Source organism: Triticum urartu, chromosome 7 (assembly GCF_003073215.2).
Source record: "Triticum urartu cultivar G1812 chromosome 7, Tu2.1, whole genome shotgun sequence".
NCBI lineage: Eukaryota > Viridiplantae > Streptophyta > Magnoliopsida > Poales > Poaceae > Triticum > Triticum urartu.
The window spans coordinates 399,538,282-399,549,331 of record NC_053028.1 but is presented as its reverse complement, the minus strand read 5'-3'; the positions used below and the strand labels follow the sequence as shown (position 1 = coordinate 399,549,331).

Genomic DNA, 11,050 nt, shown 5'->3' with positions numbered 1-11,050 from the left:
AACCAGACGTGGAAATTTACAAAAACAACCTAACTTTGCGTACTTAACGTAAATTAAAAAAAAATGAATTCCATGGACTAGGTTCCGCAGGTAAGATCAGACAGGTGTCACAGAAATGTCATATCAGCCGCGCAAAAAGAGCTACTACAACAAAAGAAATCAAAGGACAGCGACCACTATAGCCGAGAAGAAAGAAGTATGCAAGAAAGGAGCAAAGCAGGCTGCTGCCATGCACAAGGGAAGGGAAGAGAAGTGAAGGCTAAATGGGAGGGGGACGAGAAAAGGGAGGCGGGAATGGTCTGGAGCAGCAAGCCAACCAACTCCTCGCGGGATCACGGGCATTTTCCCTCCAAAAAGCTTCCTCTCCTCCTTTTTCCCCTTTTCCCCAACGCTCTTATCTTCTCCCTCGTCCATCCAACCAAGCTAGCAATCTCTCTCTCTCTCTCTCTCATCCTCCGCGCGGCGTGCATTTCTTTCTTTCTTGGCTAGCTCCTCGATCAAGGTGTTCGCGCGCAGGCGTGCGGGTCGATGCGCATGGAGGGTGGAGGCGCCGGGGCAGGAGGAGGAGGTCACGGCGGCGGCCATGGCCTCGGCGGCGAGGCGCAGATCAAGGGCACGCTCACCCACGGCGGCAGGTACGTGCAGTACAACGTCTACGGCAACCTCTTTGAGGTCTCTGCTAAGTACGTCCCACCCATCCGACCTGTCGGCCGCGGCGCCTGCGGCATCATCTGGTACGTACGTCATGCGCTGCATCTGCTCGCGTATATTCCTCAGTTACCTCAGAAAATGGATTGCTTTGCTCGATCAGCTGACTGCGATCCTGTTGCGAGTTCGCTACAGCATATACGACTGAAAGTGGGTCTTGATTAAAGCTACAAATTACCATAGCCTAGCGTATATATATATTATAGTATTAAACCATAAAGCTTTCTATAACGGACCAGTACTAGTTAATTGTTATGGTATGGCTATATTTAACAGCAAAAATAGCTTCTCAATACTAAAAGGAAACAAGAGCTGTTTCTAGTTGATTTTGAGCCTGTGGTGACAAATTCTTTTCTGTGATCTTCTTCTCCAGCGCTGCTGTAAATGCACAGACTCGTGAGGAGGTCGCTATCAAAAAGATAGGTAATGCGTTTGACAACCAGATCGATGCCAAACGCACTTTGCGAGAAGTAAAGCTGCTTCGCCACATGAATCATGAGAATGTGAGCCATCTTTCCTCCTCTCTCATGTGCCTTCTTGTAATAAACCTCTGTGGTTCACATGCTCATATCTGAAATGTTTTGTGATTTCTATTTGACCATGGTTAACTCTGTAGTTTATAGCAAAGGTAAGCCGTCCTGAGGAGATCTGCCGGAAATTCTGGTGATTTTCTTTCAAAGCCAGAATCGCCTGTCATTATTTAGTTACTATACAGACGACATGTGTGACAAAAGTTGAAGTTCCCTACCTGTGCTACCGTGTTTAAACTTTGAACTATCTTGCAACATAAGTCCACATGATGTGTGATTATCTCCACTTATGATATCGAAAATATATATGGTGTGACCCTGAATTTGGTGGTATGATCATGACAAAATCTGACTTTTGGCAGGTGATTTCAATAAAGGACATCATACGCCCACCAAGGCGGGAGAACTTCAACGATGTTTACATCGTCTATGAACTGATGGACACTGATCTTCACCACCTTCTAAGATCAAACCAGCCACTCACGGATGATCACTGTCAGGTATGTACATTGTTCTTTCCATCATCCCTTCAGCATCAGTCCAAACATTCTACAATTGGTCAGCTTTCCTTTCACCTTAACATTTTCATGATGCAGTATTTTCTCTACCAAGTGCTCCGAGGATTGAAGTATGTGCATTCAGCAAAGGTCTTGCACCGGGACCTCAGACCGAGCAACCTGCTGCTCAATGCTAAGTGTGAACTCAAGATTGGAGATTTTGGCTTGGCTAGGACCACGACTGAGACTGACTTCATGATGGAGTATGTTGTTACTCGGTGGTACAGGGCACCGGAGCTCCTGCTCAACTGCTCGGAGTACACTGCAGCAATTGATATCTGGTCAGTGGGTTGCATCCTCGGTGAGATTGCTATGAGGGAGCCACTGTTTCCTGGAAAAGATTATGTTCATCAGCTGAGGCTAATTACTGAGGTATGGCCACTCACTATTACACGAGTCAAGATTTTATTTTTTCCCTTCTGCTTCTTTTTTCTTCTTTTTGTATATTCTCCTGCTCTCTTTTTGCCTCGGAGTCTGACACTATGATTGTCAGTTCTGATTTAGCATAGGTTCCAACTGCTATGCTTTTTCCATGCTTATATCTCTTGGATTACCAACTCAATTAGCACAAGTACACCACATAGGTTGAAGCTTACACTGGTATCTGGTGTAGCATGATACTTCATGCATATGCCTTCATTCAGACTAGTGTTTTGGTCCAAGCATGTGATTATTCTAGATGCACTAACATCTTCTCTTGTTCTACTAAATGGAAATGTCTAATAAATCTTCTCGATGCTGTTTGTAATCCTGATTCATTCTTGATCCAAAGCTGATAGGCTCACCAGATGACACGAGCCTTGGGTTTCTTCGAAGTGATAATGCCCGCAGATACGTGAGGTCTCTTCCTCAATACCCGAAACAGCATTTTGGTTCACGGTTCCCCAGTATGTCCACTGGCGCCATGGATTTGCTTGAGAGGATGCTCGTATTTGATCCGAGCAAGAGGATTACTGGTAATCTTACAGCATAGCATGATCTTGCTTGATTGCAAAATGACAAATTTAATAATGTGAACCATCATTTCAGAATCGTGTGCGAATTATTAAAACCAAGTTGAAATGACACTTCTTACGTTAATTAAACCATTAATGTAAGAAATATTACGAGGAACTTTCTCTTGGAAGTTTAACCTTTTTTTTTCTTGGTGGCTTCGCAGTTGATGAGGCTCTATGCCATCCTTATTTAGCATCCCTTCATGAGATAAATGATGAACCTGTCTGCCCAGCGCCTTTCAGCTTCGACTTCGAACAACCATCATTTACTGAGGAAGATATCAAAGAACTCATTTGGAGGGAGGCTCTCAAGTTCAACCCTGAACCAATTCACTGAAAAGTTCCCAATGTAGAAAAAGAAGCAATTTCAAATGGCAAATCTATCAGCTCCGTGGGAAAATACATGAGCTGACAGCACGATGTACAGAGTAATCAGTGATCACGTCTCAGCATCTTGTCATACGGCTTGTTGATGACACCATGACGTCGAAAACCTGGAAATTTAGGAATCATGAACGCTTGATCAATAATTTGTTGGCCAAAAAAAGTGGGGCCCTTATCTGTATCATGTTAGGTTGTATCTACCCCCTTTTTGTTGTATGCTTAACAAGACCTGAGTTATGGACTATGGTATTACAGTTTCCGGCCACTCTTCCGTCGTCAGTGTTGTTCACCATCCAACGGATGTCACTTATTATTATTGTGTTCTAAACCCTTCAATCAATATACATGTAGTGTATTGTGTCCCCAATACACCTAACAAAGTTGTCAATTGCGCAGTTGCACTAGTTTGACCAAGAGATTGATAATTTGAATGATATAAGTGTTTTTGTATTTTTTGGAATAAATAAAACTAGCAAAATAGAAGTGTAAAGAAATGAGTAAAATGAGGTTTTAATGGTTCACTAGTGGCAACTCGCAACATTAATAACTTCATTAACATATATGGTATAACCTCATAAAATGTGGTGAAGGATCACACCCAAAGTTCTCGTTTTATTGGATGAAAATAGGATGAGACCCCACAAGCATGGTAAAGAATCACACCCAGTGTTGTCTTTCTAATCTAGATCTAATGGGCACGCCATTGTCACCTGAGGTGCCTCCCAAAACAATTTACTAAACAATCGCCATATGATCTCATGGTTCTCAAAGTTCAATACACAATATGAATAAGATTCAGTCCAAGATAAAGAAATTCATAATCAGAGATACATCATATAGTTTACCTGCATTAGTAATGCTCAAGGTCACAGTCATGTTCAGCAGCTAACAAATCTTAGCCCCTAGTATTGACTAATACTATTGCATCGTCATGCAACAAGGGTCGATTGAGAGGTCCAAGACAACTATTCTCCCCTTCGACAGAGTGGTAGAACAAGGTCAGATTAGACCGCCTCTGAACGTGTTGAGGCGGCTGCGAAAAAATAGCGATATATATAAGTTACCAGGAAGAAGAGGCAGCGAGATAGAGTTAGGTGGGCCCTACACACACCCCAAAATCCAAGCACGTGAGCCCCTGGGGCCTCCCACTTGTTAGTTCTTCTCGTGCATGTTGCCTCCTCACTGAAAATCGTCTCCATGTATTTTCCTGATTTTTCATATCTTTGTAAAAAAATCATTTTCTGTTAAGCCAAACCAGTGACTAGTACTCTAACACTTCACTACTATGTTAATCTGGAAAAATGATAGATGCATATATGACATGAATATAGCATGAACCATTACAAAAATTATGGATGTGTTTAGGGCGTATCATTGTGTCCAGTGGGCCACTTGGTAGGTGACACAATCAAGATCCTTGTGGTCCTAACACCGTTAGTTCGAAGACTCCATCGATGTGGATGTAGGATTAGACACAACTGAGATCCTTTTTTTATCAGAGTAGCTTAGGACCATTGGTCATGAACTCGTGCATGCACTCAAGGAGAGGAGGGCCCACTACTGTACCAGTATAGGTCCTGTTAGTTTGGTCTTGAATTTTGGCTTTAGTCCCCTAGAAGCACAAGCGAAAATAAGCAACAAACTTCTAGCCTAGGCTTGAGAGAAGTTCTTCTCTTAATTACACTATAAAGCAGAAAGCATATCCACATGTTCTTCCCCCTCCCTCCACTAGAATTGCACCCATTCCCCATAGATATGCCCCATAGTGGCACCGCAATTACCAAAAAAACTACAACTATGTTATATACCTCGCCTCCATTTGGAGAATCTCTCTCCCCACCCACCCGCATCTCATTCCCCTCCCTCCCAGCCAGGAAAAAGGGACAAGTGGCTAGGGCTTTATTTCCTTGTTGTCGTCTGCCTTTGCCTCCTCCCACGTTCACACTCCAATCCATAAGCTTCCATTGTGCCTCCGAACATCCCCCATCAACGAGATTGGTGGGTTAGGGTCTCCGCTACTTGCCTCTTCTAGCCTCGCTGATGGCCAGAGCACATGCCTCCTTCTTTGTGTGCCACCTCGCACCTGCTACCCAGCGTAGCTACCATCGGCCACATGCCTCCATGTTGCCTCCTGTCTGCTCTCTGGCTTCCCAACCTATCTCGTCAGCTACAAGCCTCTCTTACTGCCAATGATAATGCCTCCTTGCCTCACAACAAGAATCGAAGCATGGTGAATCCTTCACACTCCTCCAAAATAGTCTAATCGGTCATATTTTTTTTGAAAAGGGGCGCATTATTACTTAAAAGGTTTAAGTACTACTTACACCCGACCTCTGCATAACTAAGATGCAGACAGCCAACAAAGTCCTCACACCAACCCAAAATAAAAGAAAGCGAAAAAGAAGGAAACTTGTATGATATGTATAATGCCTAAACCGAAGGTGGCCCAATCCTAAGATCATGTTGCCCCCCCCATGTTGGGTAAAAGTACCCCTCGCCATAGCCTTCAATCGTGTACACACCTCCATAAACAGGTCTCGATTGTCCACTGGTTGTAGAGAGGACCATAAACGAAGAGTCCCGGTACATCTGTAGATAACATGCATAAGAGAAGTACTTTTATCATTAAAAACCTTATCATTTCTACATCGTCAAAGCGACCAAATGACGGCAAGTGCTCCCACCCTGAGAAGAATTCTAAACCTATGATCAATCCCATGTACCCAGTTGCCAAATATATTAGCAGCACTACAAGGAGGATACAAGCCAGAAACTATTTGGATGACTGGCCATATAGAACGGGCCAATTTACATTGGAAGAACAAATGTTTTATTGTCTCATCATGCTGACAAAAAACACATTACGTACTTCCATACCAATTCCTCTTAATAAGGTTATCTTTAGTAAGAATGACTCCGTGATGAAGATCCATGCAAATATTTTATTCTCAAGAGGTATCTTCATCTTCTAAATCTTCTTGTTATTATCAACTGGCACATTGGACTGGATCAAAGCTCTATACATAGACTTCACTGAGAATTGCCCATTCCCATGTAGGTTGTAATGAAATACATCGGACCCTTGTGACAACTGTACCGTGGTTAACCGCTGGAGTAGTATGTTCCATGATTAGAGTCTAGGTCCAATTAAATCCCTTATGAACGTTACATTTGCGGAAATGATTCCAAAACCTTGGCGATACTATCACCCTTGTGACGCACAATATTGTATAGAGTTGGATATTGTTCCTGGAGCGTAGCATTACCTAGCCACTTATCCTCCGAGAATATAATTTCTGAACCATCCTTAATCAAGAAGGAACCATAGCGGAAGAGATATTTCCTAGCCATCCTTAATCGGTCATATGTATTTACTTTTTCTTTTTCTTTTCTTAGTGTACGATAGTATAAATTGGTCTATCATTGCATATACTGGTGTATCATGGTACTTGTTGTTTATTTGTATGTTTTCTTTGTATATTTACATACATTGTATTGAACATGGTCATGGTAGTTGCTATTATCATTTACATAGATTGTACCTTGTGATTTTGAAGGGTTGCTTGTTATCATCATGGTACTAGTCGATCTTGAATGGTTATGTTATATGTATGTTCATATATGTGTGATGATTACATAAGTGGAACATGGTAGTAAGGCTAAAGAAAATTGGATCCAATTGTTGCACAAGAATTTTGTGGAATCTGTGTTGGGGAGAAGTTATAGCTGAAAATAGACCAATTGCTTATTTGAGAAACAGCGAGTACAAGAACCTAGACATGAAGTTTTTCCAAAAAGCTAGAAGTTCATATAGCAGAAAACACTCCCAAAATAGATGGGATGTGATAGAAACTTTGTAGTTAGCATGGAAGCATTCTAAAGATAAATCAGCTGGAGTTGGTTGGGACCATTAGAAGAATGTTGTTTTAGCCAATGATAAGTGGAAAGAAACCATAAAGGTAGAATTACCATCTTGTTATTTCTTGTACCTTTGGCACTACAACTTCTCGCGAACTTCAAGTGTTCTTTTGCATAGTAAAACAAGGTGTGTGTGCAAGTTTTTGCGACAGACCTCCACCATTCGTGAAAGAGCGTGAGATTAACTTGCTAAAGTGCATGTTGATGGTAAGAGTTCTTTTATGTCCGGGCTAATGCAAATGGGGAGATCATTGAGGTAGATGATGAAGTTCGGGAGGTAGTTTTTACGCCCATTAAACAAGGCATGTGGGTCTTGAGAGTGTCCACTCAGAGTTGGCTCTATCCCAAAGATGAAATAGGCTTGTATGCAAAAATATTTCAAGAGTATGGTTGATCATTACACTTCTGGTAAGTCATTGGCTGCATTTTTTGCTGTCAACTTGACATCTAAAATTGAAGCTATCATGACCAAAGTTATGTGTTGTGGTGCACATGAAAGAAGTGAAGAGTGTTACATGGCAACAAAATTGTTTAGTAAAGCTAAAAATTGTGTCTCATTCTATATTGTGAAGACAAAGGATGGACGTTTCGTGTGGCCAACTGTCAAGGATGCTTCGCAAAGTACCCAATAGCAGTATGGTAGTTGCACATAGATTTGTTTGGTACTGGGATGTAACCTTGGGTCACCAGAAAGACATATGACACATATTTACCCAGGTTTGTGCCCCTATGGTAGGTAATAGCCCTACTCCTACTTATATGGATTATATCAGGTGATATCCTAATGGACGAACGTAATGAGGCTCTTAGAGAGTTGGATGTCAACTACCAAGTTCTATGTGGATGACCTTAGACGGGATGTCTAGATCGAATCTACTATCAAGCTTGTCTAGGGGCCATTAACTGTTGCATGTGTCCCTTCTTTGCCTTGGCGTCAAGTCCCTTTATATAAGGTGTAGGTTGGTTGTCACGGAGCACCAGTGAGAGTGCAAGTTATGACAAAATTGATATTGATATTTAATAGTCTTGGATACTTCTTCCTTTGTCCCTATGCCCCCACCCCGGGTCAAATGACCTTAATTTTGTAAATATGATTGTTTAATTATTATTATTATTATTGCAGTAGGAGCCTCTCGTGTTGTTTTTCACTCAGCTTTTCTAAATATTAATACACAACACATTATAATGGGCTTATGGTAATGGTTGGATAATATATCACGAACCATTCAGAGTACTTGAAGAAGAGTAGGGTATAGTCGATGTACTATTGAAATTCTTAGTGATGCAAGGATTGTTACACGACACCGCATAAAACATGGGCTCTTGTGGATGGTTGGAAACCGTCAACTAGTGAGTCAAGTTGAGAATCGCTAGTGCTCCGCTGGAACTATTCGACGTGGGTTTGAAGATGTGTTGCATTTTTTGGTATGTTTAGGTACGGATAACAACAAACCAAGAGATCAATGGTTCCCAACTTTGCATGAAAAACTTTAAGACTCTAGATTATGGCATGACTCTAACAATTGCATCGATGCAATTGATGGGGCACACATATGTGTTTTGTGTTGGCCTATGGGATTGTTAACCATGTTGGATGGTATGGATATCCGACACAATAGATGATGGTCGTGTGTTACGTTGACATGAGATTCACAACGATAGTCGCCAAATGGCTGGGATCTGCACATGACGCAAGGGTTTTTATAGATATGATGACAAAGTATTTACACGTCCACCCGCTGGTTCACTTGTGAATTTTTGTTCACTAAAATTATATCATCCCATTTTCATTGCTTTACTCTAACTGTTTTAGAGTAGGTAAATATTGTTTCTGTTGATTCAGGGTATCCCAATGAGATTGTATATCTACCTTCATAGATGGGACAAAAGTACCATTTGGTAGAGTTTTGACAAGGTTGTTGACCAAGTGGGAAAAAAGAATATTTAATCATGCTCATTCATCACTATGAAATATCACTAAGCGCTCCTTTGGTGTGTTGTAAATAAAATTACGTCCTTTACTACTTGTCACAAGTTACCCAGCAGAGAAGCAAACCCACGTACTAGTTGCATGTATGACACTCCATAATTGCCTAAGAGAGAGTCAACTACATCACAAAGAGTTCTTTAGGTGTGATGAAGATGAGAACTATATGTGAGGAAACATATAACAAGAACAAGATGGAAACTATATGTCGGGATAAGAGAGAGTAAAATCCATCGGAAATAGTTCTACTATGTGATACTAAATGTTATGTCCACTAGCTTTGGTTCTTACTTTGCTTTGGAAGAACATGCTAGAGATGTTTCTCTAGGGATGGATGAAACCCCCGTAGGGGTATGGTAACTTAAATGTTGTACCTCCATCTAATTGTAGTGCTTATGGACAAGGGAATAGAATAATGTGACCCATATGTCACATGGCAAGGTATTATCAGCAATGGTTGTCTAGACCGTACCTACCGTAAATAAAGAGAAAAGCCCATAAATAATCCCAAATCCTATTCAGCGCCTTTAGTGCCGATTCTAGGCTATTGTGCAAACCGGCGCCCCCCTGCATTGAGCTTGGCCCATTTTATTTTCTTTTTCTTTTTACAACATATAAAAAATGGGTGTATTTGAGACTCGAACTACAAAGCTCACATTTCAGCACTAGACACGATGACCACCTAGGAGACCTCACATCATGTGTCTAAGTTATTCTTTTGTTATGCGTCAAATGTAATGCTAAAAATAAAGATTTTGTTTTTCCTTTTCTTCGGCTTTATTTGGCTGGTTTTTTCTTACGTTTTTACTCGGTTTTTTATTTTCTTCTTTTCTTCTTCCTACTTCTTTTATTATTATTATTTCAAATGCATGAAATTTTTTCTTTTTCAAATTCATGAAGTTTCTCAAATTTGTGAATCTTTTTTCATTTTCGTGAACTTTTTTTCAAGTTGCACAAACTTTTTTGAAATCTATGAACTTCTTGTGAATTTTTTGCTAACTTTCTAGTGATTTTTTTCAACTTTCTTGCACTTTTTTCAAATCCGTGAACTTTTTTTTAGTATTTTTTACAACATTTTTGTAACTACTTTTCCAAAATTCGTGAAATTTTCTCAAATTCGTGTGCTTTTTGTTTCATAACCGATGAAAACTTCAAAATTGACAAACTTTTTCCAAATTCATGATTTTTTTTCAAAACCGATAACCTTTTTTCAAACCTGTGAACTTTTAAAAAAATCATGAAGTTTTTTATTTTGCAAACTCTTTTAAAAGTCCGTGTTTTTTGGAATTCATGAATTTTTCCTCAAATTTGCAAACTTCTCCAAATTCGTTAAGTTTTTCCGAAAACGATGAATGCTTTTCAGATCTGCGGACATGTTTTTCATTACCACTTTGACTTTTTGAATTCATGAAATTTTTTCAAAATTGATGAAATTTTTTGAAACCCGTGGACTTTTTTTTCCAAAATAACTATGAACTTATTCGAATTCGTGAACTTTTTTTAATTCAAGATATTTTTTACTTTGCAAACTGTTTTGAATCCTTCACTTTTTTGAATTCATGAACTTTTTGTAAATTCATGAAATTTTTCTAAATTCATGATTTTTTTGTAACATCAAAGAACTTTTTACAAATCCATGATTTTTCCCAAATTCGTGAAAAAAATTTCAAAATTCATGGACTTTTTAAAAATATGTGAAATATTTTCCAAAAACACCATGAACGATTGTTTTCCAAATTCATGATTTTTTTTGCAAAATTCATGAAGTTTTTAAAAATATGTGAACTTTTTTCCAAAATCACCATGAACTTTTTTTCAAAATCATGACCTTCAAAATTCATGAAGTTATTTGACTTTGCAAACTTTAGTTTCAAAACCGTGAATGTTTTGAATTCAAAATTTTTATTTGTTTTTCTTTTTACTTTTTTCAAAAGTCAATGGTTGACTGGTCAACTGTTAACCGGTCCACAA

At 39.7% G+C, this 11,050-nt stretch overlaps 1 protein-coding gene across 1 annotated transcript; it reads left to right on the top strand.

Moving 5' to 3' along the window:
- The first annotated feature begins 231 nt into the window (after window positions 1–231).
- Window positions 232–3,439, top strand: LOC125521258 (mitogen-activated protein kinase 2). Its single transcript, XM_048686324.1, has 6 exons — window positions 232–734; window positions 1,082–1,211; window positions 1,601–1,738; window positions 1,835–2,167; window positions 2,568–2,751; window positions 2,955–3,439. Exons 1-6 carry the CDS (start codon window positions 529–531, stop codon window positions 3,125–3,127), a joined length of 1,164 nt encoding a protein of 387 aa, XP_048542281.1. The 5' UTR covers window positions 232–528; the 3' UTR covers window positions 3,128–3,439.
- The last annotated feature ends 7,611 nt before the right edge of the window (window positions 3,440–11,050 follow it).